This window comes from Coniophora puteana (assembly GCF_000271625.1).
Source record: "Coniophora puteana RWD-64-598 SS2 unplaced genomic scaffold CONPUscaffold_8, whole genome shotgun sequence".
NCBI classification, from domain to species: Eukaryota; Fungi; Basidiomycota; class Agaricomycetes; order Boletales; family Coniophoraceae; genus Coniophora; species Coniophora puteana.
The window spans coordinates 125,536-150,611 of NW_006913060.1; the positions used below are offsets into that span (position 1 = coordinate 125,536).

At 53.6% G+C, this 25,076-nt stretch overlaps 13 protein-coding genes across 13 annotated transcripts; 5 read left to right on the forward strand and 8 right to left on the reverse strand.

Moving 5' to 3' along the window:
* The first annotated feature begins 233 nt into the window (after nt 1-233).
* Nucleotides 234-2,078, forward strand: CONPUDRAFT_106043 (NAD(P)-binding protein). Its single transcript, XM_007771692.1, has 5 exons — nt 234-354; nt 526-1,055; nt 1,233-1,250; nt 1,305-1,319; nt 1,382-2,078. Exons 1-5 carry the CDS (start codon nt 300-302, stop codon nt 1,907-1,909), a joined length of 1,146 nt encoding a protein of 381 aa, XP_007769882.1. The 5' UTR covers nt 234-299; the 3' UTR covers nt 1,910-2,078.
* A 77-nt stretch (nt 2,079-2,155) lies between these two features.
* CONPUDRAFT_166251 (uncharacterized protein) lies at nt 2,156-3,898 on the reverse strand (the record flags this gene model as incomplete). The annotated part of the gene is made up of 2 exons (XM_007771693.1): nt 2,156-3,252; nt 3,379-3,898. 2 exons carry the CDS (start codon nt 3,896-3,898, stop codon nt 2,957-2,959), a joined length of 816 nt encoding a protein of 271 aa, XP_007769883.1. The 3' UTR covers nt 2,156-2,956.
* A 355-nt stretch (nt 3,899-4,253) lies between these two features.
* CONPUDRAFT_20367 (uncharacterized protein) lies at nt 4,254-4,555 on the forward strand (the record flags this gene model as incomplete). Its single annotated transcript, XM_007771507.1, has 2 exons — nt 4,254-4,305; nt 4,443-4,555. Coding segments are annotated over 2 exons (165 nt in total), but the record flags the coding sequence as incomplete, so codon positions are not given.
* Nucleotides 4,556-6,319: 1,764 nt separating this feature from the next.
* CONPUDRAFT_58612 (multidrug Oligosaccharidyl-lipid polysaccharide flippase) lies at nt 6,320-8,382 on the forward strand (the record flags this gene model as incomplete). Its single annotated transcript, XM_007771581.1, has 11 exons — nt 6,320-6,372; nt 6,446-6,663; nt 6,721-6,746; nt 6,825-6,964; nt 7,023-7,042; nt 7,099-7,170; nt 7,232-7,465; nt 7,580-7,688; nt 7,751-7,816; nt 7,898-7,953; nt 8,015-8,382. 11 exons carry the CDS (start codon nt 6,320-6,322, stop codon nt 8,380-8,382), a joined length of 1,362 nt encoding a protein of 453 aa, XP_007769771.1.
* A 2,172-nt stretch (nt 8,383-10,554) lies between these two features.
* On the reverse strand, nt 10,555-11,614 carry CONPUDRAFT_125804 (uncharacterized protein). Its single transcript, XM_007771694.1, has one exon. It carries the CDS (start codon nt 11,279-11,281, stop codon nt 10,838-10,840), a length of 444 nt encoding a protein of 147 aa, XP_007769884.1. The 5' UTR covers nt 11,282-11,614; the 3' UTR covers nt 10,555-10,837.
* A 15-nt stretch (nt 11,615-11,629) lies between these two features.
* On the reverse strand, nt 11,630-12,508 carry CONPUDRAFT_125805 (uncharacterized protein; the record flags this gene model as incomplete). Its single annotated transcript, XM_007771695.1, has 1 exon — nt 11,630-12,508. A coding segment is annotated over one exon (879 nt), but the record flags the coding sequence as incomplete, so codon positions are not given.
* Nucleotides 12,509-12,619: 111 nt separating this feature from the next.
* Nucleotides 12,620-12,841, reverse strand: CONPUDRAFT_58737 (uncharacterized protein; the record flags this gene model as incomplete). Its single annotated transcript, XM_007771589.1, has 1 exon — nt 12,620-12,841. A coding segment is annotated over one exon (222 nt), but the record flags the coding sequence as incomplete, so codon positions are not given.
* A 195-nt stretch (nt 12,842-13,036) lies between these two features.
* CONPUDRAFT_59013 (uncharacterized protein) lies at nt 13,037-13,510 on the reverse strand (the record flags this gene model as incomplete). The annotated part of the gene is made up of 1 exon (XM_007771616.1): nt 13,037-13,510. A coding segment is annotated over one exon (474 nt), but the record flags the coding sequence as incomplete, so codon positions are not given.
* A 1,086-nt stretch (nt 13,511-14,596) lies between these two features.
* On the reverse strand, nt 14,597-14,764 carry CONPUDRAFT_17995 (uncharacterized protein; the record flags this gene model as incomplete). Its single annotated transcript, XM_007771506.1, has 1 exon — nt 14,597-14,764. A coding segment is annotated over one exon (168 nt), but the record flags the coding sequence as incomplete, so codon positions are not given.
* A 443-nt stretch (nt 14,765-15,207) lies between these two features.
* Nucleotides 15,208-15,603, reverse strand: CONPUDRAFT_43446 (uncharacterized protein; the record flags this gene model as incomplete). The annotated part of the gene is made up of 1 exon (XM_007771528.1): nt 15,208-15,603. A coding segment is annotated over one exon (396 nt), but the record flags the coding sequence as incomplete, so codon positions are not given.
* A 1,572-nt stretch (nt 15,604-17,175) lies between these two features.
* On the forward strand, nt 17,176-19,066 carry CONPUDRAFT_90886 (uncharacterized protein; the record flags this gene model as incomplete). The annotated part of the gene is made up of 9 exons (XM_007771696.1): nt 17,176-17,189; nt 17,252-17,286; nt 17,401-17,619; nt 17,685-17,782; nt 17,844-17,896; nt 17,953-17,954; nt 18,015-18,220; nt 18,346-18,389; nt 18,442-19,066. The coding sequence occupies 9 exons, from the start codon at nt 17,176-17,178 to the stop codon at nt 19,064-19,066; spliced, it is 1,296 nt and encodes a 431-aa protein (XP_007769886.1).
* Nucleotides 19,067-21,799: 2,733 nt separating this feature from the next.
* CONPUDRAFT_166256 (uncharacterized protein) lies at nt 21,800-22,458 on the reverse strand (the record flags this gene model as incomplete). Its single annotated transcript, XM_007771697.1, has 3 exons — nt 22,116-22,458; nt 21,971-22,050; nt 21,800-21,914 (listed from the first exon to the last, which is right to left on the reverse strand). The coding sequence occupies exons 1-3, from the start codon at nt 22,299-22,301 to the stop codon at nt 21,800-21,802; spliced, it is 381 nt and encodes a 126-aa protein (XP_007769887.1). The 5' UTR covers nt 22,302-22,458.
* Nucleotides 22,459-22,850: 392 nt separating this feature from the next.
* On the forward strand, nt 22,851-23,534 carry CONPUDRAFT_166257 (uncharacterized protein). Its single transcript, XM_007771698.1, has 4 exons — nt 22,851-22,858; nt 22,948-23,272; nt 23,333-23,424; nt 23,498-23,534. The coding sequence occupies exons 2-4, from the start codon at nt 23,120-23,122 to the stop codon at nt 23,502-23,504; spliced, it is 252 nt and encodes an 83-aa protein (XP_007769888.1). The 5' UTR covers nt 22,851-22,858; nt 22,948-23,119; the 3' UTR covers nt 23,505-23,534.
* The last annotated feature ends 1,542 nt before the right edge of the window (nt 23,535-25,076 follow it).

The following is a 25,076-nucleotide window of genomic DNA, read 5'->3' on the forward strand; positions in this document are numbered from 1 at the left end:
TTTTTCGGGTGCGAGTGGGTATTGGCCCGAGGTGCTGTTATTCCAGGCGAGGCGTTAGAGTAGGTCTCAGGACCTGTGCGGACAGATGGGATAGGCCAGCAGTAAGTGGGGGCGTGCGCAAACCGACATTTCTCCGCATCATCATGTGCGGAACACCGGCGCGGGGCCCTTCCCTGTAGATAGGCTTGGCTGAATTGCCTGAAGTGCCATCTTACCTCGTCTTATTCGCCATCGCTTCGTCCGTCATCTTCAGCATAAAACACCGACACAAGCAAGTCCAGTAACACACACAACTCGACATGTCGACCCCAGCTGGCACTGCAATCCTTGGAGCGGGCATCTTCGCCAAGGAAGGTCAGTCCCAACGATATTCATTCAGCCCACTCAACACCCACTCACAATTCATTGATCGTCCGATTGACGTTCCGAATATTCACCACTCCCTCGCCTCCCGTCTCGCCTCGAATGGCTGACAATGTTATTGATCCGCACCGCGCAAAAAACGTCACCAATGTCGACGAACAGCCCATCTCCCCGCACTCAAGGCGCTCCAGACAGCCGGCGCCAGCACCGCCGTGCCCCTACTCGCCGTCTACTCACGCTCGCAAACCAGCGCTGCGTCACTAGCCGCTGAAGCAGCCTCCGTCCTCGGCTCGACGCCCGATGTGTACTACGACGGCGGATCGAGCACCCTCGATGCGCTCCTCACGCGCCCCGACATCGGCAGCGTCATCGTCGTGCTCCCCATCACGCAGCAGCCGTCGATCATCCTGCGCGCCCTCGCAGCGGGCAAACACGTCATATCCGAAAAGCCCATCGCAGCAGACGTCGCATCCGGCCTCAAGCTGATCGCCGAATACGAGGCGACGTACAAGCCCAAGGGCCTCGTCTGGCGCGTCGCGGAGAACTGGGAGGTCGAGCCAGGCTTCATCGCCGCAGGCCAGGCGATCCGGGACGGCAAGATCGGCAAAGTGACGTTCTTCAAGGCGAGCGTGTGCAACTTCATGGATCGAGACAGCAAGTGGTACAAGACGCCATGGAGGACTGTCCCAGAGGTGCGTGTTGTCAGTGGTGTTATCGATAACGACAGGAGTGGGCCCTTTGAGTATGCTCAGGGGCTATTTGTGCGTCGGAGCGACTCCGGCGTAACCTCGTTATCTCAACAACTCCCTTTTTTGCGCATCCCCGATGACGATTTTGCTGACTTGTGAGCGCTTGTAACTTGAATACAGTACCAAGGCGGTTTCCTGGTAAGTTTGCCTTACCAAATGCCTCACGTAGATGACTGACTTGAACGCACACAGCTCGATGGCGGTGTGGTAAGTCACCCATAGCCCGCTTAAAAACGAGTAAGTCCTGATGAAAGAGGACACATCATTAGCACAACGCCGCCTCGCTGCGCGTCATGCTCCCCTCCCCACTGACCCACCTCACCGGCTTCGCCTCGCTCAACCGCGAGTGGCTCGCTCCGCATGACACCATCAACGCCGTCCTGCGCACCGCCGACGGCGCGCACGGCCTGCTCGACCTCTCCTTCGCCTCGCCCGTCCCGTCGCGCTCGGCCACCAACGGGCCCATGGCCGTCATCACCGGCTCCAAGGGCTTCCTCACCCTCACGCGCCCGCCGCGCGAGCAAGCGGGCGGGAAGAGCGTGTTCCGCGTCACGATTAAGAGCGTGCAGGACGAGGCGTCCGAGGGCAAGGGCGAGGAGGTGGAGGAGATCATTGACGGGGAGGAGAGCGGTGTCACGGTGGAGCTCGAGGGGTTCTTTGAAAGGATTAGGCCGAACGGGAGCGATAACGGGAAGGGCGAGCCGCGGGAGGCGCTCAAGGACGTTGCGCTCATCCAGGCTGGCTTGACAAGCAACGGGTCGCTCGTGGATCTTACGAAGCTCGTCGCGCAGGGCTGAGCGCGACCGAGTTCTGAACGCGAGGAAGCGTAGCGGCACGCACATATGCATCCTTTGCCGAAAAAAGAAGAGAATACCACACTGGATTACGAGCTTTGTGTATCATTACCGTAGGATATGTGTATGAGTATGCATGCCAGAGATATCACCTACGCGCCAGGAAGAAGACGCATATCGCCGACCTTCAGTTGTGCTATTCAGCGCGGAGAAACGATTCTGCTTGGCGAGGAAAAACAACGGGATAGAAGCCAGCGGCCATCAGTTGCCCCAAGTCTCGTGGTAGTAGCTGGCGCTCTCTTGAATGTATCTATCAGAAGATGAAGAACCTGAGGTTGCTTCGAACGCGAACGAGGGTGCTAGTGTTGGTAGAAATCATCATCATCAGAATACCGGGGGTGCTGCCGATGCGGACCTCGAACGAGCACAGATAAGGGTTGATTTGACGGAGAAACGGCAGTGGCAAGTTGTAAGCGATGCGTCGTGTGCTAGAAAGTCTCGTGAAGCATTGTGAGAAAGGAACACGAGGTGTTGGTCATCTAGGAAGTCGAGCGAAACGCATAGCATAGAGTCGGGTGAGGGGTGGCTTTGCCGTGCTAATTCGAATTTCACCGAGGGGCCCTGCGCGTCCTGATTTCGAGATGGATGACAGGATGTGTCAGGTACCTTGGGTGCCTGGGGCATGGGAACGACAACAGAGCTATCGCGGTCCGGAAGATACGCGAGTTGATATGCAGGCAATTGGGTCCATGTATGACGATTGTATGCGAGAGTCGAGCTTTGCGGAAAATTGCGATAGAAAGATGAGTGATGCCGTGAGGAAATGCGTTATTAAAGCGAGCTTGAGACAGAAAATGCGAAAGGCGCGATGATGATTGATTCGAACGGGAAGACGACGAGAAGTTGTTGCGAGCGATGAACATGCGACGGGGAAGGAAACAGCAACAATGAGAAGAAGTCGAGAGCGAGAGCAGTGCGGAGTAGAAGAACAACAGAGCATGATGATGAGCGATGATGAATACAGTGAAAAAGCGCCAGTGACCCAAGGAGCTAAGCATCCGGATGCTCTTGCTTAACAATAGCGTCTTCCTGTCTGCGAGTAGGTTCAGGCAAAGCGTCCGGACATTCTTGCTTGATGACGACACCTCCCTCTGTACGAGCAGGCTGAGGCAAGCCAGGCGGCGGAGGCAGGGGGAAGTTGTCAGGCAGGCGCAGACGGAGGTCCGTAAAAATGCGGTACATCGTTTCCGAGGAGAGGCCCGCCTGGAGCAGGTACTCGGGCGAGACGCCCCATCCTAGAAGGTCGAGCACGAGGTCCTTCGCGTGTTCGAGTTCAGCAGGAGACACTGTTAAGACGAGTATAGGTAAGCATACAGCCTAGATTGTGTCCGCAGCACGTTATAGCCGCGCATACATCCACAAAAGCGGAGCGGAAGAGGAAAATGGGAGGCGCATATAGTTTAAACACTTACGAGGGTCGGAGGTACTGGTGGATTCTGGCGCAACAGTAGCAGGTGCCAACAGGTTCGGTGCGTCAGGTGCAGCGTCCGGGTCTGGCTTCACGTTGACCTTCGCATTGAGCACGTCTGCAAGCGGCTGCATCGAAAGTCTCCTAGAGGAATCCATGTTCAAGTTCATAGCAACACTCGGCTTCAGCTTCGTCTTCGCCTTTGCTAAGCTTGGAGAGAAAGACAGAGATGGCTCCTTCGGTTCGGTCTTCACCAAAGGCGTAAAAGTTGCAGCAGGAGCAGGGGCGGGAGCGGGAGCGGGATCGACTTGCATACGGTTCAGGTCCTCGTTGATCTCGCCTTCCTCGAGCGTGTGGGAAATGGAAGAACGCGGCGCGGACGTCTCCGGCGCAGGCTGACTGGGAGCGCTCGGTTCCGTCGATGTTCCCCTTTGGGTGGTCGAGTTACTTGAAGAGTGCAAGCTTTCTCCCGAGGTCGTGGACTTGTGCAGTGCGCGTTTCGCTATATGCGCGGGAGCCACCATCAACTTGGAGTTTCGAGCAGAGAGAAAATAGAGCTATGAAAGCTCGTGGAGGAGCTACTAAGTGCGGACGAGAGAGAAAATGTGCTTGTCTTTATACCGCAGGGCTCAAAGAAAAGGCCACCGACGTGTGCCCAACGCGTGGACGAGTCTCCACGACGCGCGGAGGACCGCGCCGAGCTCCGAGAACTCTGACCCTAACCCAGCTGAAGCGTTGTTCGGCAACTGCCGCTTTCCATCCGTTGAACGTGCGGGCGTTCTAGGGCATTGACCAACCCATCCTCAATACTCTACTCACAATCATGGTAAGTCTCCAAGTTGTATTCACTGACAGCGTGACTGAATCTCTGGCGCGTCACAGGGCGGTGGAGGACGCTTCCCATTTCCCAAACACGTCTGGACCCCCGCAGGTACAATCGCCTTCCTTCGTTCACGCCCCACCCCCACCCCCTCTCCTTATATGACGGACGTCCAGCTCTCCCTCATTCTCACTTTATCAATATTACACAATGGATCAAAAGGCTGACATTTGTCTCGCGATCTTTAGGTGGCTGGTGGACCCGCCCCGCCAACTGGCGCGCCAACACCGTAGTCACATTCGCCGGCATCTTCGCTGTTGCATACGGCGTCTTCACCGTCAGCGCTGACCGAGAGGTGCGCTACGTCGAGCCTAGCAGGCGTATTCCCTCCATGAGCGTGAGTTATCATTGCTTCCTGACGCGTGAGTCGCCAGTTGACTGGATGTATGCAGTGGGCGAAGCAATACAGAGACCGGGCAGAGGTCGTTAGTCCTTAGAAGCAGCGCCATATCTTTGATAGATTCAATGCCGATTGCTTCAATAACTTAACGTCAACACGTCTTCTCTTTCGTGCTCGTTGTGAATGCAGGTCACTGTCAAGACGCAGCATGGAACCCCACTATCGTCCACATCGAAGTGTTGAGCCGCTCTAGACCCGCCAGTATCTCGTCTACAGTGCGCTTGCACAGACTATGAGCCAATAGCACCTGTCTGTCGCGTCCGATGGCACCTAAGAAAGAAGGTCACGTCGCACTGGATCAGGTCCTTAGGCTGGTAAACGAGACCCTAGGCTGCGTCGTACGTTTCACCCAATGATCCGTGGGCCCTATTAAGTGATATTCCACGCCGTCGGTGTGTCCACGCTGATCTCTACATGAACCGGTCCTGAAAGAATGCCAAGAGGCTGGAAATTGACTTTGGATGGCAGCATCGAGCTCGAGGAAGCTGCATATGGTGTTTGCCGCGCGCTCTTGACCTCTCCTATGTCATGAGTACATTCGTGTGAGCATCCAACATGAGGTCTTGATGCACGTGTGAGTTATGATGCCTTTGGTTGCTTTCAGGAGCAACGTCCAATCCGAGACTGCTCCCCTGGTGCACCCGCGCGGTTTAGATTTTGTGTCAACCCATCCAATACTGTTCCTGCTATGGTATAGTGGGTGGTGGCAAGTTTCTGCATCTCATGTTCAAACTGCTGACTGAATTTGCTCCTTCCACTTTTAAGACTCCATTCAACGGCTCTTTTCATCTTCGCCTTTTTGTGGTCACAAAGACGAAAGGCCCGTCGCCCTCGGGCCTCTCGGTGGTTCGGACTTCGGACTTCGGAGCCTGTGAGGTGCCCATGGCTGCGGGCGGCTCTTGATTTCGCCATTTGCTGAAACTGACGACAAGTGACGCGTGTCGGTTACGCCGGAGTGCACAGCCATCCGCGTCATACACCATCTTGTCGTCTCTGTACCCACTGCGCTTGCTTTATCTTGCCATTATGAACGTGAAACACAGGTTTTTGCTCTCACACGTCGGCTGCTCCAGCCTGCTCCAGCTGACTCAGTGAAGCGATCCATCAAACGCGTTCGTTGCGGACCGAGGCTCCCTTCTTACTTCTATCACCATCAGCTCAACTAGCAGTTCTATTCGGTTTCCCGTCATCTCCGATCTCTGTGTCCGCTAGAAGACACTAAACCGACGCGTTTTTCACACAACAGCACCTTGGACAGGCATCTCCTCTGCTCTTACCATCACCACCTCGTATCCTTGGGTTGTGCTCGCAGGACACAAATCCCGCTCATCCATTATCCTTTAAGTTTCAAGTTTTCTGTCACCCACACACCTTCGAGTCATGTCCGTCAACCCAAGTTCACCTGGTGCGAACGACTCGCCTCCCCTTCCCAGAGACTACTCCTTCGTCCCGCATAGGGCGGGCTCGCATTCTATGAGCCCTCAGAGCATCATCTCAGGCTCTGACGTTGGCGAAGCACTTTCCGCGTCGTCTGAAAATTGGCAGGATGGCGCTCCTGGCGAATCATCGCCGCTACTCGGGAGGTCAAGAGCATCGGAAGGAAGCGGGGCCTATGGCAGTGGAGGCGAGGAGTGGCTAGAGGAGGACCGACAGGGGAGCACGACGATGTTGCTTGAGGAGCTGAAGACGCTTGTCAAGTACACTTTGCCTGTGTACGGGTGAGTACTCGCTTCCTTCAACTTCTCGCTCTCGTCATCCCACCGGTAAAGGCTCATGAGATTACCCTCTTAGGACACACTTGCTCGAGCACAGTCTCATCCTCGCTTCCGTCGTCTCTATTGGTCACCTGTCGACCATCGCACTTGCAGCTAGCACCCTCGGCTTCATGACCGTCAACGTCACGGGCTTCAGTATTGTCCAAGGACTCGCGAGTACACTCGACACACTCCTGCCTGGCGCGTGGACTTCGGAACACCCACAGCTTGTAGGTTTGTGGACTCAGCGCATGAGTGAGCTCGCTAGTTTCTCCTGTATGACGCCATTTACCCACTAATGATTCTCGACAGTTGTTGTAGGAGCAGCAACAATGTTTGTACGTTCAAGTTCTTCTCCATATTCAACTGCCGTCGTCCGTTTACTTATTCGTCGGACATAATCCTTCTCCCCTCAGCCGATTCTCGCGATATGGTTCAACTCGGAACCGATCCTTCTCCTTCTCAGGCAGGATCCGGAGGTCGCACATCTTGCATCGGTGTATCTCAAGTGGGAGTCACTGGGCCTGCCGGCGTACACATTTAACTGCATATCCAGGTTCGCTACCTTTCTACATCTGTTGGCTGAAAATTAAGCTAGACTGAATAATGAATAGACGGTATTTCCAAGCGCAGGGTCAGTCATACATTTTCGACCCATAGCCCTGCCTAACTTATCATGACCCGCCCCAGGTCTCTTTGCTGTCCCGACGCGAATCATCATCGCCGTTGCTCCTATCAACATCCTCCTCAACTACCTTCTCGGTGAGCCCTTAACTTCTCTCCCCTGTCTCGTGCCCTGATCACCCGTGAACTATTCTACCAGTCTGGGGCCCCGAGCCCATCCGCCTCGGCTTCATCGGCGCCCCGATTGCCACCTCGATCTCGTACAACCTCATCTCGATCGCATCCATCGTGTACGGCGTCTGGTTCGTCGACAAGCGCGCGTGGCACCCCATCTCGCGGCGGTGCCTCAGCAATCTGGGCATCGTGGTCAAGCTCGGTTTCGCGGGCGTCGGCCAGGTCGCGAGCGAGTGGTGGAGCTGGGAGCTTAGCGGACGTGAGTGCTTTCTCTCTTTTGGTGCTGCGGGATTGAGAGGGCTGACTGGTTATTTTAGTGGTTGCTAGCATGTACGTTGATCAATGACTGGGTTGTAGTGATTTGCTGAGATAGTTGGTTGCAGGCTGGGACCGACTGCGCTCGCTGCTCAATCCGTGCTCTTGTCATCCGCGTCAACGACGTTCCAGGCTCCGTTCGCATTGAGCGTAGCCACTTCTGTGCGGTAAGCTACCTCCACACGATAAGTGCTGTGATATGTTTCCCGTCTGATACAATTTCTGCTAGGGTTGGCAATCTCCTAGGAGAAGCTAGAGGTAGACGGGCGGGCATCTCGGCCAACGCGTCGATCGTGTTCGCTATAGCGATTTCGGCGATCTTCAGGTGCGTTATACAGCGAATAATACATTTAGTCCTAGAACTAAGATCCACCAGTACAACCTTCATCGTCTTCCGCAACAAGTGGGCGTACCTATTCAATAGCGACACTGGTGCGTGTGCACTCGCTTGCACCTAAATAACTACAAGCGTTTAATATTTTACGATCGACAGAGGTCGTCCACCTCGTTGCCTCCGTCCTCCCGCTCGTCGCCCTCTTCCAGGTGTTCGACGGTATATGTGGCGTGACCGCCGGCATCCTGCGTGCACGCGGGATGCAGTTCACGGGCGCGGTGCTCAACCTCTCGGCGTACTACGTCGTTGGCATCCCCTTTGGCGTCTTCCTTACTCTGAAGCGCGACATGGGCCTGCAGGGCCTCTGGATCGGCATCACCGTCGCGCTGGTGTACGGCGCGGCTGTGAGCCTGTGGCTCTGCCTGCGTTCGGACTGGGAGAAGGAGGTGCGGAAGGTGAGGGAACGGCTGGAGGTGGATAAGAAGGCGATGATTGCGGAGACTGTTGCTGCTGAAGGGGATGTGTAGGCTGGTTTTGAGGTTGTGGTGTAAAGGACATTCATGGCCGGGCTTACGACAATAACGAAGAGCTGTGCTAGGGTTATACCATCAATATGATGTGCAGTATATACACGATGCCACCTTAGGTGTACTTTCGGAGATTTTCCGTTCACTTCCTAAAGACAGGGCGAAACTTGCTAATGGTAGGTTACTAAGGGTTGACTCCTTAAGATTCTGACAGAGTAGTAGGCGGTTCCGAGATGAACTAATGCAGTGCTAGTGATAATAGTTGTATTTCTTTTCCAATTTACACCTTTGTAAACCAAAAGAAAAAGAAAAAAAAACATGTGCAAGGCTCACTGCAAGCAAAAAGCTGTTCGTCGCCAGCGATCGGGCGTCACAAATGTCTCATCACACAGGAGAAACGGACGTGATGACCGTCTGGGGAGGTACAACTGAATCGGAACACCGACTGTGATAGCTTTAGAGAGCCAGTTCGTCCTTATAGGACCCTGACCTTGTCACGGGGCTCTGTACGGAAATCGACGAGCCAAAAACGAGATATGACAACCTTAGGAGAGCAATGCTGTCGGGATCGCTGTGGTTTACGACTCTGAATGTGAATCAAAGATAAGAGGTCTAAGGCCATGATTAGAAGACTCATTAGGCTCGGAACCACGCGGCATACATCATCCTCAAGGTGTTCCGCTCCGTACACTTCATATCTTCAAAGACTTTCAGTCATAGCTCCATTCGCCGGACTGTCAGAAAAAGGAACCACATGCCCACCTTCAGTGATCCCTGTATCCCTACTGCGTTACTCGTCAAAATGGATAGCATGTAAGGAAGGGGTAACCCACTGTCACCAGCCTGGAAAGAGATGAGCTAACCCATCTCATTACCGCAGGTGAACGTGTCGACTATCAAGTGTCGTTTCAGGCGCTTGCTCCCTCATAAACACCGCCAGGCGAAGGGAGGCCGGACGTCGGACGCACGTATGATGTCCGACCCGTGGGCCCTGAGGCCTGATGTCTGCCAGTGGAGATGGTGAACAAGGATGTACATACTGCCATTATGGCTCGCTGATGATAAGGCTGTACCCGCCAATAGGGCTGAAAAAAATTCTGCGATGTATCCTTCTAGCTCTATGGCTCGAGCACAGTGAGTAGAGTGTCGATCTTGAAACGCGTCAGCCAAGCATCCGAGTCAGCTTCACGGCGGGAGCCAAACGCAGATGAACCTTTGTGCGGCCTGCCAGTGTTGGCGTGCCTTGACCCACATCTTATTTTGATTTTCACGGACGCTTTACAAAGATGATTCAGGGAAACTTGAAGAATCAATTCGCCATGTCAGCTTTGGACTGATGCCTAGCCCCTATGGTTTTTCATATGTTTATAAATTGCGCACGTACACTCGAGACCGCTGCTACCAATGCTGTGCCTCGGACCTGAGTAGCCTTGTCCTCCTAATTAGATATCAGAGGAAACACGCCGAGAGGTCACTCCAGTTTGATTCTGGAGGTCGAGGCGACTGCGAGTTTCTTCGAAGCCTGTGTTCAATTATCATCGCATGTAAGCCAGTTATAACATAACGCGAAGAACACACAGAATTCTACCAGCTATTGTAACGGCTTCCAGAAAAAGTTTGTTCGTCACAGGGACGACGAGCGATTCTGTCTTGGAGTATGAGATAAGTTCATGCCGATCAGGACGTGCGAGTAGGCTTGAAAGCATGAGAAGATGCGGGTGCGGAGCTCGCTCACCCCTTGTGTTTAATCAATATGATGCATGATCCTCTCCGACAATGTTATAGCACCTTGCAGTCCTCCTCTCCGGTCGAACGCGTGTTATCATCGAACTTCGACTGTGAGAAGTTAGCTGTATGACGACGTGGTCAGGTCCGATTGCGAAGCTTATCTCCGATTCACCTCAATGAGCCTATCACGCCGAGACGCGCACATTCGTCGTTTGCCTGCTCTGAAAGGTTCGAGCTGTCTCGTTAATGGCAAGCTCCAGCCCCGCAGTGTCGATCTCGCTTACCTACGCTGGTTGTCTCCTAAACCTCGGCGGGCGGCAGATCGTGGGGAAAGATATCAACTTGGAGCAACCCAACCGTTTTGAACGGCACAATGCCCTGTCCAGGCTGAGGTGAACGAGGGAAGCTACAATATAGAAACTAGGAGTGAGAGGATTATTATTATTATTATTGTCTCAATTATCGTCCAAGGGGGCGGTAGCCTCATGACGGACGCTACTGTGCCGGGTCCATGGGACCGTAATCTATGTAATCGTATGAGTGTCCGTGAGTGTTATGTGATCTGGGCCCGTACATGCCACCCCTCGGGGTGTATGCACTAAGGGCGAGGGCCATGGGGCACCGCCGCATCCGTACGCCTTCTTCCACGTCTTCGTTTTCTAGCCACTTTCCGCTCTCCGTTCCTCCTCCTTGGTCCCATCTGCCACAAGCCCCCAGTATAACATGTTTAATAGCTCGAGTATGTTTTTCTGCACAAGTCGCCGAAGATCGCCTTGAACCTCCCCGTCGCGTTGACGTAGCGCATTAGCGGCTGTGTCGCTTTCGTGTTTGTCAAAAGGAATGACAGCGACTCCGCGTCGCGTCCGAGGGCCCTAATGAGGGCGTGTCGTGCTCGGCCCCATGCTGGGCAGTCAAACAGGTAGTGATGTATTGTCTCTTCGGCGGCATCGTCGCAGTGGTCGCAGAAGGGCTCCTCCGCCCTTTTGAACCGGTATAGATATGCGTTCAGCGGTAAGTGCCGCGTTGTTAGGAGCACCAGAGTGCTGATCTGTCGCTTCGGTAGATCAGCTGTGAGTTTCAGAAATGATCGGGCACCCGCCTTAAGATTCAGTTTTGCCACTCGGTGCGCTCGCGGCGAGTTTGCCCACATCCTTCCCCACCTCGCCTTCATGTTCGCTGCGTGCGCTTGCTTCCGCGCAGAGATGCTGTCCGGCAGCCGTTTTCGTAGTGCTGCTGGTAAGTCTTCCTTTGGGCTCGCCTCGGCCTCTCCTCTGGCCGCTTCCTTTGCTTCCTCATCCGCCCACTCGTTCCCTTCCACCCCCTCATGCCCCGCTATCCAAGCCAGCGTCACCTTCACCCGCTCCTCCACTCGTCGGCTCCTCAACCTCTTCGCTATCGCATGGGCAGGGCCAACCAGGTAGTGGCCCGGCTTTTTCGTGGATGGGCGTTGAGACGCCCGGATGGCCGCCTGGTTGTCAGCGTAGATCGTCGCATCTCCCCTGATCCCCTCCTCGACGCTCAGGAGGTGGAGGGCCAGTATCACCCCCACTAGCTCCGCTTCGAATACGGTGTGGGTCCGCTCGGTTCCGAGGTGGTGCCGCAGCGAACGGCTCGATCCATCGTCGCGTATCAGGATGGCTGCTGCCCCTACTCTGCCGTTATGACTAGAGCCGTCCGAGTATACTACGGTTCCAGGACCGCGGTTGTTGTGTTTTTCGACAGCCTCCTTCTTGGAGCCGGCAATGTCCGTGACGAGCGGTGTTGGGGACACAAAGGGTGGCGGGTAGTGGAGGCTCTCTACCTCCCCGGGGTGGACTCCGCACCGATGGACTAGGTAATGCAGGGCCGACCTGTGGTGTTTGACGTACATGCGCGCCGCTCGCGCGAAGAGCTTGGTCACCGGGTTAGTGGCCGGCAGTGCGGCCATTCGAATGGCTGTCGTGTGGCACACGCGTTGGGCTGTCAGTACCGCAGGTGCGACGTCCGTGAGGACCTCGAGTAGGTCTATAGGCGAGGTGCGTAGCGCTCCTGTCATTGATAGGAGAGGGAGCCGCTGTACTGATCGGATTTTCTTGAGGGTGGTGATGGAACCACGCCCTGCTGTTTCTGAGTCCCCTACGATCGGTGGCGGTAGCCAAACACTAGCGGCGTAGAGTATCTTCGTTGTGACTACCGACCGATGTAGCTGCCGCATGGCTTTGAGTGAGAGCCCGGCTGAGGTCCTCGAGAGGCGCCATAGTTGCTGCGCGTATGCCGCTCCTTTCCCTATCGCTGACGCTACCTGTTCCTTCCACCGCAGCTCCTGGTCGAGGATGACTCCCAGTAGTTTGTGATGGTGCTTCGGGCTGATGATGTGACCTGCTATCTTCATTGCTGGGCGGTCCTTGCCCCGGTTCATGCTGAAATCCACGAGCCCAAATTTTGATATCTCAAACTTGGAGTTATGTTGTCTTGCCCAGTCAAGCGCACCACCGGGCCGGTGAACCATGTCTTCGAGCGTGGTGTGTGTTTCGTGGAAAGTCTTTCCGATGGCAATGAGGGTGGTATCGTCCACGTACGCTACAGTGAGCTCCTTCCGACTTGCCGGATCTGCTGTCGTAACTAGTCGTGAGCAATATATAACATATAAAAGCATGGAAAATGGGTCCCCTTGTACGATTCCATTCAATATCTTTATATCTTCCGAGGTGTAGTCGTCGAAGCGCAAGCGCGTTCGACGGCCGGTGAGCATCAGTGACGCGAATCGTACAATCTCTGCCGGAATGCGCATCAATTTCATCTCGTGTAATAACATATCGCTCACCGCGTTAGGGAAGGCGCCTTCGATGTCGAGGAACAAGGCTGAGACCACCTTGTGGGATCGCCACGCATTCTTTATGGTGGCTTCGAGCACGTGGAGTGCATCCGTGGTGCAGCGCCCAGGGCGTCCGCCGAAGGCCATTTCTGGCAGTAGGTTGTTACTTTCGAGGAGACGCAATGTCTGCTCCGTCACTAGCGCCGATAGGATTTTGGCTGCGGTGTCCACCAGTGCGATGGGACGGTACGCTTTGGGTATTGCGTAGTCAGGTTTACCCGGTTTCCTCAAGACCACTGTAGTGAATAAGCGCCATGGATCATAGTAGAATCCCATGATCACCGCGGCGTTGAAGATCGGAAGCAGGCGTGGCACGAGCACGTCCTGACATCGAGCATATACCACGTTGGGGATACCGTCTGGTCCCGTGGCTTTGTACAAATGAAGCCCCGAGATTACCTTCACCAGATCCTCCCGTGTGAATTTCCGGAAAAGCCCTATAGGTGCGTCGTAGTCATATGCCGTTGGGACTGACGACGTATTTGGCGGTGGGGGGAAAAATGTCGATGCCAGCGCCTCCGCCTTGGCTCCGTCTGTCTGTGCCATCACCGTTTGCCCTGCTGCACCGGTGCATTTGAGGTTAGGGATGCGGCTGCGGCCACCATCTCCCGCCGGCATAGCGATGTATCGATGCGCTGTCCATAGTGAGTCTGCATCTGCCGTTTCCAGCCAGTCATTCCAATGGTCTTTCTTAGCCCGTTCGATTGCGGCAGCGTAGGTTTTGCATATCTGTGTGAGCTCGTCGTGAACAGGGTGCTGCGGTATATCGTTAAGTTCATGGTGAGCGCGGCTTAGCTTGTTCTTTCGCTTTTTCAGCTCGGAGAGCTCTTTGGTCCACCAGCGTTTCATGAATGGGCTTGGCTTCGTGTACGGCACTAGTTTTTCTATCACCCGCTGAATTGCGGTGATTAGTGTTGATGTGCGCTGTTGGAAATTCTCGTCAGTAGCTATCGTAGGTGATGGGGGGAGTGCACCGAGTTCGGCTATTAAAGCCGCTTTGAATTTCTTCCAGTCGACTCCTCTGAAGTTCCGACGCGGTTCTTCCATCGTCTCCTTGAGGGAGAGGTCTACTACTGTGCGAATAGGGACGTGATCAGCTTTCAACGGACGGGTTTCATGGGAGACGTTACACTCGATTATGCAGTTCATGGTGTTCTCCGAGCAGAATACATTGTCTGGTCGCGTCCAGATTTTCGAGCGTGACACCTCGAGGGTCGCTATACCTTTGGCCAGCGGCATATCCATACCGTGCTCGGCGACCATTTGTACCAGCACCTCTGCCTCCATGATCGCCTCTGTCGTGAATAGATGCGCATTTGCATCATCATCCCACATGGGATGATGTCGGTTAAAGTCTCCCATCCAGAGCACGTGTCGGGCTAGCTGCGCAGCAGCGTCATTGCCGTCCTCCAGCGTGTCTTGTGCATTTCTGTACCAGTCATCTAACGTTTGGAGAACTCGGCGTGAGTCTCCCGGGTTGTATATATTAAATACGGATACGCGGCCATTCGACGTCTCGAAGGTCGTCAGCACCACGTCCGATGACGGAAATGGGCTTGACCACCACGAGCCGGATCGTATCTTGGTGCTAATTAGTGTGACTGCCCTTACCCGAGCCGACGAGCTAGGTGTCTCTGTCGGGTACACCACACTCCAGTGGCTATTGACCTTGGTCAGGCCTAACTTGTTTAGGCACGGTTCCTGAATTACTATAATGTCATAGTCCTTTCGTAAGTCTGCGTGAAATAAGTCAATATGGGCGTCATGCGATTTCCGCATGTTGATCTGTAAAATTCTCATCGTAGATTGAAGGGGTGTCTCGTTCATAGGGAGGGTCCGGTGGGTGGGGATTGGCGGCTCCGCGAGGCAGCGGCAGCTGATTGGCCTATTGTGCGTGATGCCTTAGGAGCGCGGGGGAATGGGAGTGGGGGTTGAAGCATGTCTCGCATGGGCGTGGAGGGTCGTGCTGGTGTGCCCGTGGATGCGCTTCGGGCGCGCGTGCGTGGCGTGGGCGCTCCCGGAGGAGGCGGGATGGGTGTTTCTTTACGCTTCTCGGTTACTGGGCGTGGGGTGGCCGGAGCGGGAGGGAACCCCTTCACGGGGGGGGGCATGTCGTCAAGGGTGACTTGAGTAGGGGAGGCGTCCAGGGTGGTCTCGTGTTCTATGGGCGTCTCGTGTCCTCCGGCATTCTCACTTGGAGCTGCCGGGTGACCGATAATCGGTGGTGGGGCAGTGGCGAACGGAGTCACCACCTCCTGCACCCCATAGTATGGGAGCACACCCTCCGGGTTGCGTGCGTCCATCTGCGCGCACCGTATCAAGAACTCGGGACACGATCGGTCCGAGCTCGAGTGCGTATCGCTATCGCAGGACACGCAGCGTACAGTTGTCCCCCGGCTACACTTGTCCGTTCGGTGCCCCTCGCCGCAGTGGGCGCAGGTGTCCCCTTCTGCTTTGCATCGTGCGGCGACATGGCCCCATCGCTGGCATTTTGCGCACTTGATTGGCTCTTTGCGGTCCTTCCTGGGGCGGAGCTTGCGGTGCATGACTACCATTCCGTCGCGGATGAGGGTGTCGGCGGCCTCTGTTGTGAGGCACTCGAAGATGGCGCAGGCTACGCCTTGGCCTTCCTGTCGTTTCCAGACTTTCTTCGCCCACCGGGCAGAGTCTATTGATCCCTCCGGCAGCCCGTTGTCATCTTCGCATTCTCGCAGTGTGGTGGGCTCGTCCAGCTTGTAGTCGATGGGGATGAATCGAACGAATAGGGGGTAGGTGCGTACTCGCTGTTTGGCTGAGCCCGTGAGGATTTGATCTAGTCGGCGCCTTGCATCACCAGTCCGAAGCCACACCGCCGCCTCCTCGGTCTTGAACTCGATTAGAATGTACGACTCGCGCATACGGGAGACCGTGTGGATCTTCAGGTCTGGCCCGCCATCCCCGTCCTTGGCTAGGTGAACGGCGCGTTGGAGTGTTTCGACGAGTTTTGAGTGTGGCAGCGACAGGGGGAAGACGACATCGCCCTCCTGGCGCTCCAGGAAGACTTGCCTCTTCGTTGCTTGCTGCCGTGCCGCTACCACGCTCGGGTCAACCACGGGTTTGGGTTGGGACCCCTGGTATCCTTTGGAGACTGCCGCGCTGTAGCGGGCTTGGCCGGCCTGGAGGTGGTGAGGGACGGGGGGCGCGCTAGTGGTGGAGGAGTGGGGTGCTGCGGGGGTGGCGAGGGATGGATGGGCTGGGTGGGTTGTCGTGCTGCCGAGCTTGGTCGTCGATGAGTCCAACTTGTCTGCCGTTACCTTGAGTTGGGCCACATGGGGGGAGACTGCTGCCACGACGCCGTTGGTGACGGCTGTGGTGAGTGCGCCAACGAGGGCGGCGTAGTGCGTGTTGATGCTGTTGTTGCCTAAGGCTACTCCGTAGCAGACAAGTGCTGTGCGAGTGACAGCCTTGGCAGTTGCAGATCCTGCGAATGCTGCTAGTGCAGCGGAAATGACTTCGGGTTGAAAAGACTCGCCTTCGTCCATCCACTGCACTGATTTTAGATACTGCTTCGCCGACTCAAGTGTCGGTGTGTCGAGCTTTCCGCTGGTTGGCACGGTCAGCACAGCGGCGTGACTGTTGATCTTCGTGGCCAGCGACGGCATTGTAGCTGGCTTGGGTAGTCCTGATTTCGGCGGGGCTCTAACGCCCTGGCTGGGTCCTGTCGTTTGCCCATGCGTTTGCGCGAGCTCTGGCTCTTCTGGGAGGCCGGTCATGGCTGCCCCTCGGTTCTATGAGGTGCTACTGGGCTTTTTACGGGTTGTAAAGAGTATGGAAATGAGTATTCTATTCCTATTCGCAATGCCACAGGACTATACGAGGCTGGGTGAGGTCGACTACGTCGGGGTCCTCGGGGTGCCAGACCAGGTAGTTGGTGGTTGCTGAGAAAGGAAGCTAGGAGTGAGAGGATGAAACGCAAACCACAGCGATAGGATTTGCATCAATCGATGCTGACGCGGAGGATGTCGAAAACATAGCGAGGGAAACATCTCGGGGAGACGCGCTAGGCAACACCGCATCTCGGCATCACGTGTTTCCACAATGTTACGTCGTCAAATAACCCATTTGGCAGATCAACCGAAGAGCAAAGGGGGGCCCGTAGCTCAGAGTCTTATAAACACGCCGATGAAGACCCACTCGCTCCGTTCTCTCCCCCATTGATGTCAACGTAGACCATGGCGGACGCACAGTACGTTTCCCGTTGGTCTATGAACTAAGCAGGCCATTCAACTGAGCGCAATGTCGCGACAGCTTTGTGCGATTCGCCATCCAGTGGGCCAGTCTCGGTGCGTCACCGCTTACGCCTCAGCTTTGTGATAACTCATAACTTGAAACACCCGCTACCGTGCAATATCGGTTTGCTCCTTACACCCTCACATCCTCTCGACGGCGTCGTGTAGCCCTGCTGTACTATGACTACATCCTCACCTTCCCACTCGAGCTCAAGCACATCTGGCACAGCCGGTTTCGCTTCTCCACTATTCTCTACATATGCTGCCGCTATGCGCTCCTCGCAAATGTGCTCTATCTCCTTGCAATAGCAAGCATCATCAACAACTGTGATGGGTGGTACAAGGTCATTGGATTCCTGAGCGTCGCAGGGAGAGCTTCCGTCTTGAGTAAGTATTACTCTACCTCGCCTCATAAAGACTGTTGCTCAAGGAAGTTTCTTCGTCTCTTGTAGCTATCTTTGTCGGTCGAACATGGGCCGTTTGGGGTAGAAACAATATTATTGGGGCGTCGCTGAGCTTGATTGGGCTGGCTTGCGTCGTTTTAGACCTGGTGCGCATATTTTAGTGTCTGCCCTAAGTAAAATTGCTGACACACATCTATTCGCTCGTAGTGGCATGCTTCGAGCGAACAGTGTGCGGGAGCACCAAGTAAAACTGATCAAATGTACGTTCTCCCCCACTGCGGTCGATGTCATATACTAATTTTGTTGTCTTCTTCAGAGGTACGGATGCGTTGTATCCTTCATGCAGCGTCCCTCGGTACTAATATATACCACCTACAGTTGGCGACCTCCTCTCCGTTTTCGTCGTTGTGTTTGAATGCCTCGCAACAGCGCTCACCGCTTGGCGCTGCATCAAGGCACTCCGCATGCATCCACACAGCGAGCGCCGCCTCAAGGGCAACATCATGTTCTTCATGTTCCGCGAGGGCATGATCTACTTTGGCCTCGTGTTTGGGTTCACATTTACGGCTGTGATCCTCAACTTTGTGAATATCTCTCTCTTCAAGCGTACCCCATCGATAACTGACTACGTTTGATGACCATGCAGGAAGTGAACGTATGTGAACATTGCCTGTGTATGATAATTTGTCGATTTACCATACTTACACAGCCAAACGACTTCTTCGGACGCCTACTCAACGCGCTCACTCTCCCGTATGTCTCTATCTATTCGTTTCAAATCAAACTCCGACATTTAGCCCACTAGCGTATCCGGCCTCATCTCCGCCCGCCTTCTCCTCGACCTCCGCGAACGGACAGAGCGCCAGCGCGTTATGATCTCACAAGACGACACCGCCTGGCACTTCTCAACCTCCTTATATAACTCGCCCGACCTCCCCCTCTCTGGCACCACGGCCGGGCCACCATCGGCCTCCAATCAGCGTTCCTCCGGCCATGGCCATCCGGGCTCGGGCTCTGGGCATGGGCGCAACCCAGGGCTTGGGTCATGGCAAGCCGCGCGGCGCGAGGACGTCGATACGTTCAACGCCGTCGACTTGGATCCTGAGCTCGAGGATGACCTCGCGACTCTGGAGTCGTGGGAGGAGGATGGGTTCGGGTTTGGTGGGGATCCGGTTAAGGCTGCGCGGACGCTGACGAGGACGGATACCCGGGTGTCGTCGGCGGGGAGAGAGGTGGTTCCTAGAGGTGTCGTGGACGTTGATGAGTCGCCTGGAGGTGAAGACGTGGAAGGCGACCAGGTGTTCGCGGGCGTTGGTGGGCCGGAGGTGTTCGCCATGCGGAAGCGCGATGCGAGGACAGTGAACGAGGAGAGAGCTGTAAGTGGGGCTGACGCTGACGCGAGCGCTGCTGGGGCCGGTGGGTTTGTTTGAAGCAAGACTGTTGTCCTTGACTATACGTTGTAGCGTTACTATCTCATGAGCGGCGATAGTGACGCTGCTCTAGTGGACTCTTGAATCATGTAGCATAGAAGTACCTTCAGCATCAATGTACACGCGTTCTGATCATCCTTAAATCGATTTCTTCACAAGCAAAGGGAGGCGGAAGGGGCGTCGAGATACGTTCTCCGTTCTCCGGTATTCGAGTTAGGTCAACTCCTTCCTTCCCTTTACGGCCTCAGCAACTTGTCTCGCTCCACTCTGACGCTCTTGTCGATAGCTGCTCGCGTCGTCGTTCCCGATCTCTTGTCCCTTCACCCTCTTGAATTCCCTCCTGACTGTTCTAGTTTCTATTCGTTCATTCTCTGTTACATCCTCCTGCTTCAACATCTATTCCAATCAAGCATGAAGCATCGCCTATGCAACTTGAACACCAGCACTTGCGCGGCCTTGCCAGGAGTGTACTAGAAATGTGGGTTACCTGCAGTTCACTTACAGCACAAGCACCGCCAGAGATCGGGCGATACCTGCTCACTGGGACTCGGATACAGAAATCAGCTGGTCATGAATACGTTTTGCCTTGCATGTTTTGGACTCAGGCTGACGACTCTTCGTCCACGCTTTCACATACCACTAGCTATGATCTACCTACGGACTCAAGCCCGAGTACACCGTCCATATCATCGAGGAGGCTTCACTGTAGCGACGTGAAGTTCGTTGCTCTGTATTTCCTGAGTCGCCAGGTCGACCAACTTCTTATACCTTTTAGAAATTATTCGTGTATCGAACAAGACCCCACTGTCACGCTACCCTTCCCCTGCGTTGACGAAGGTCCCCTTCATACTCTCATGAAGCGTCCGCTTATACGGTCTCTGCCATCTATATTCTTCCATGGCACTGGACATTATAGCTTTCAAGAATTATGAGGTGAGGAAATTTACTCTGCAACTGAAACTTGACTAACTTATACGTTTCTCTTGATATGCTCCAGCATCCGCAACATTAACTGTTCGAATACCTGTCGAAGAGTGCTTCATGGATGTCTGGTGCATGCATTCCGCATATCCGTGGCGATCCATGAATAGTGGTACGTTCGAATGATATGTTTTATAAATTCAAGAGGAATAATTGGGGATTTTCTGCACGCAAGCAGGTTCTCGTTCAGGTACTCTTGCACCGGCTGTTGAGGTTTAGTCCAATATCCGACCACATAGCTTCACTCAAAGTCGCACCGCCTTGGGGCATCTCAGACGAACCACTGGAAAGTCTCTAGTAGCTCACGAAGAAAGTCGTAATCTCCGTCCGAGAATATCGTCGATTTTGCGTCGATATACGTTGCTCTAATTTGAAAATCAATTTCACGTTGGTTCGTGTGAGCGGATAGTTCTCTTCCATTTCTTTCTTAACATCTCCTTGGCTCAATAAACGGTCTGACAGAGATACAAATAATACGACCTGTGCACTTATACTTCCTCTACCATCATTGACGCGGGCTGCATGTAACGGTTTTTTTTTGCGTTCATGTGCTGAGTAGAAAATATATACTTCTGTTCCTTCTGGTAGTCGCGCTGGTCCCTTCAATAAATTAGATTGATGCCCAGAGGATCAGGCTCTACCATCTTCGAGAATTACTCTAAAACTTAGCTTGCTTTTCATAGCTGATTTGCGCTCTTGTTTGGTGTAAGATGTGTTACTTTTCGTGGGCCTTGTTCGACAAGCATGAAATCACCCTTGATCTCGCATGCTTCAGGACTCCTTCTACCTACCAGTCATTTTGCAAGCTCTTGCACGCAGTCTCTCGATGCTCGATACAGATGCGTTTCCCTGGATTAGCTATTACTCATGCTAGGTATCTCGACTGAGTCGTAGTTAAGAACTCTACCTTGATCGCCGCTGAATACTTATTCTATCAACTACCGAGAGGTGTGTGTCACGACTTCCGCTGTTAATGCAGATGCGGGCCAAGTGTTAGCCTTTGGTGATATTTCAAAGTTTGATTGTTGGCTAATGACCAGGTCAGTACGTCGTTGCTGCGCTTTACCTTTCTTGTAGTTGACGATATGATTCAGACTGATATTTAGTTAATAATCTTGGGAAATATCCAGCCCGTAAGACATACGTGCGCCGCCTATGAGAAGCGGACTTCTCCTTATGTCCTGTGGGCGCGTTGGATAATCTGGCCGAGCGTTCTTTGCAATTTGTAATGCCCCAAGCTACGTAGACGTTCTGAACGCTTAGTAGAAAGCTCATAGGTTGCTTCCTAGATCGAGGCTGACGCCGTGGTATATATTCGCGCAAGTCGTTGATTTTATGACCATAACGTTGATTGATCAGTGACATATAAAGACAGCAATGTCGATAATGAAGAACGGGTGCCAATAAAAAAGACTGTAGGTTAAAACAACATTCTCAGAGTGACTATGAGAATGGGAATGAACGCTGAGTGCGTGGCGATGGATTGAAGTACAAGAAGGATTGAAAAGGGAGAACTGTGAATGAGTGACGAGAATGCGAGCTGTACTTGTACAGGAGCGACGGTGGTGAAAGGATAGTAGAAAGATATGCTCTGAGAGAAAGAGAGAGATGACGAGTAAGAAGACATGGTTTGATGATAGCGAGCGTGGTATTTAGAGGGATAAAGCAAAACAATGCGGGTGTCAAATGATAACGAGGGTGGCGCTATAGAGCAAGCGACGGCAGTAAGTGTAGCGAGCGGATAGTGGCATGCTAGAGGTCCTCGCCCATGCACCAAAAATCCATGCGGGAGTCATCATCGTCTTCGTAGCTGCTGTTCAGTGTCGACCTACGTGACCTGAAGACGCCGGAAGCCACTTTGCGGATGCTGAAACAAAGGAGGGGTAAGTACAAACCGGGTAAGAAACGGCACGTATTACTTACGTAGACGAGAATGGCTTTGGGGACGATGGAGGACTCGGAGATTCTTGCCTCGGTGTAGACGGACGTGACTGTCCCAAGTCCTACGAAACCATCATGCCGCCGTTAGTTCCAAAAGCGAGAATGGATAACGAAGCGAAGTACTCACGTAGAGGCACCTGACCTTTTTGCAGGTCGTCCTATGTTCGAACCAAGCAGATAGGTCGTACTCCTCAGCTTCGAAGTCACAACACCCAACGCTACACTGAACAATGTCAGAGCGAGGATTCTTGCTGGGAACTTGGTCGCGGTGGAGGGTAGGCTGACGACTTTTCGGGGATAAAGAAAGAATCATTGTGGCGGGGAGAAGGGAAGGAAGGGCCTAAACTTCGAACGAGTTCGAACGAGGTCCAAGCTATAATAATGGTTTATCTGGGCGTGCCACTAAACTGACGCCCGGTCAATTCGTCCCTACTAGGGTCAGGTTTGTTTCCAACAAAGATAAACAACCGTGATGCTTGTGTCTCGACTTCTTGAACTAAGCGAGAGCGCCTCTAATCAGCAAATTTGATTCCGTCCCGGCGTCAATGCGGTCCCGCATGTTCCTGTCGTTTGTGAGATGCGGAATGTGGAATGTTCGCCCGATCCGTTTCCTAATTTGTGTCCGCGCCCCAAATATCAAAGGCGAGTGGCGAAATTATGTTACGTACCTACAACACACAGCGATGAACTGCATGAATCTCGATACCCGAGCCTCGGATTGAAATATATTGGAGACGGAACCTAGTCCGAGGCGTGCTCGGTATCTGAGGGGCTAGAAGTCGCGCAACAAGGGTGATCAACGAACCTTATCCTCGTGTCTGGGGCTGCATGTTCACATGCAATGTTGGTTGAACGTCTCAGAATAGGGAGGTGGGTAACAGCACTCTGGTCTCTAGTCAAAGGATATCCGTGAAATACAGCAGGTGGACGGAGGAATAGCATGTGCTAACGATGAGTAGACCACCCCCGCCTACAAGGCCTATTCCCCCAACTCCAGAGCCTCCGTCTGTCCGTGTCTGGACTCCAGACGGACAAGTCACTGATGTTGTTGGCACGCCGACTAGACCGCCGAGTCCTACGAGTCCTACTCCACCAACGCCAGAGCTACCACCTATCTGGTGTCCCCAAATCATGGAGGAAAGCCCGGTTCTAAAGATCGAGCAAGGCTGCTGTCAGCAGTGCGGCTGTGATGTCGGTACTCAGATCCCGAATCAAAAGCCTTACTGGCAGGTCGACCTCAGATACCATTACAGCTATGCATTCGGGGATAGGACGTTATCTGATGTAAGCTCACCAGAAGCGCCGAACAATATTCTCATCAAGCTAACCCTCATTGGTTTCAAGGAAAGGTTTCCAGGCGTTTTGAAGGCCTATTTCAAATACTTGGACGCGCCTCCGTCCGTTGTTGGGGTGCGCAAACCAAAGAACCCGTTGTTGTAAGTTCCATTAATGCGTGGTGCTGCTATAGCTTCCTGCGAGAGCGTTGCTGACCTAGTTCTTATCACTCAGTTATTAGTAATACCAATCTGTGGTTGTTTGAAACTTGCCCGTCTTCACATTGATAATGGCAAGGTTGCGTGGCATACGTCGTAAACTTCAATACCAACGCTTTCCCTACTGAATCGCATCTTCAATCATTGCCTTCCTTTATATCCTCTGTCATATTGATGGCAGTGATGCAGAATGCCCATGATTGTCGTCCTTTTCATTAATCTGTTCATGCAGCGAGCTGAGAGTCAGGGAGCCGTATTCCAAGTTTAATATCATGATTTGCACTCATTAGAGGTTGACTGAGCGAGACAGTTCGACCACCAGGAACGGTCATTTGAATAGTCGTTTTCGTGGATGTGATAATTTATGGTCATATAGTTGGCGACTTCAGAACACTACCAACAGGCGTGAACACGCTGAAAAGCCTAGGAGATAAATGTTTCGAGAAAGTGAGTCGCTGTTACTTCCGCCAAAGACTCTGCCTACTTATGGTGTCATTGTAGAACAGATGCTTGACGTGGACCGAGAGAAAGCTTGAGAGTGGCAGTCAGTGATGTACAATTCACATTCGATGTAGGACAAAAGGATTTGCCTTTGAGGCTGCTTGTCAGAGGCATTTTACCAGAGGAAAAGATAGGTCGTGATCTGCTAGTAAAGCATACAGGCATTGGTTCGATTGTAAGCTCTGAACGACGACTAATAGTCAGACACACTGGCAGGGACTCGCGGATTATCCAAGCCATCCTGATGTAAAAAAAGGCCCCTATTTTTGGAACCCATGCTGTCGATCGCGGATCACTTTGTGTGTATGTCGCGTTGATACATCGAGGGATCATGTCACAATCCCAGCTTTGAGGGCTCCGACTTTCCCCACAGAAAGCTACATTCACACTCGTCGATTGCCCTTGTTGAAGGTCGGTCAATAATTGTCCAATATGAGGCTGGACGTCTCCATCGGGACTCTTCCTCCCAAGCAGCGCAGCCGGGCTGACCAGTGCCGGATAGAACATATCTGGCGCACATCCGTTTTCAAACTCTGCGGCGGACAGCCACGAACCACTTACCATTGGCTCCAAGCGCGCCGAGAGCAGCGAGCATACATAGCTGTTAGATAAAGCCTCATTGACTGGGAGGTTGCCAGCGCATGAGGGTGCTAGGTACCTTTTCATCTCCGGCTAAGGGCTTATCGCCGAATGGGCCCCGTCGGACTCGGATCCCATGTCGCTGAGGGCCAACGTAGCATCCTAACGACAAGGGGCCAGGACGGTGCCTGTGTAGTATCGCTGAGGCTAACGCTATCGCGAGAATGCAGAAGAAGAACGAGAAGTGAAAGAGTTCACGAAAAGGAGGCTCGAACAGAAGATTAGCGCTGATCGACCGGAACATTGCGATTTTTGGAGGTTCGAACATATATTAGCTTATATTGGTAACGCATCATCTGTACATCACGTGGTGCTGACTTTTGCTTCCGTCTTTTGGTAAGCAAGGGCACCGCCACTGTGGAGTAGTCAGCAAACACTGAGACCGAGAACGGAGAGCGCGCGGTCGATCCGGCTGGGCATCTGGTCGCTAATAAACAGACCATATCCATCCGCTA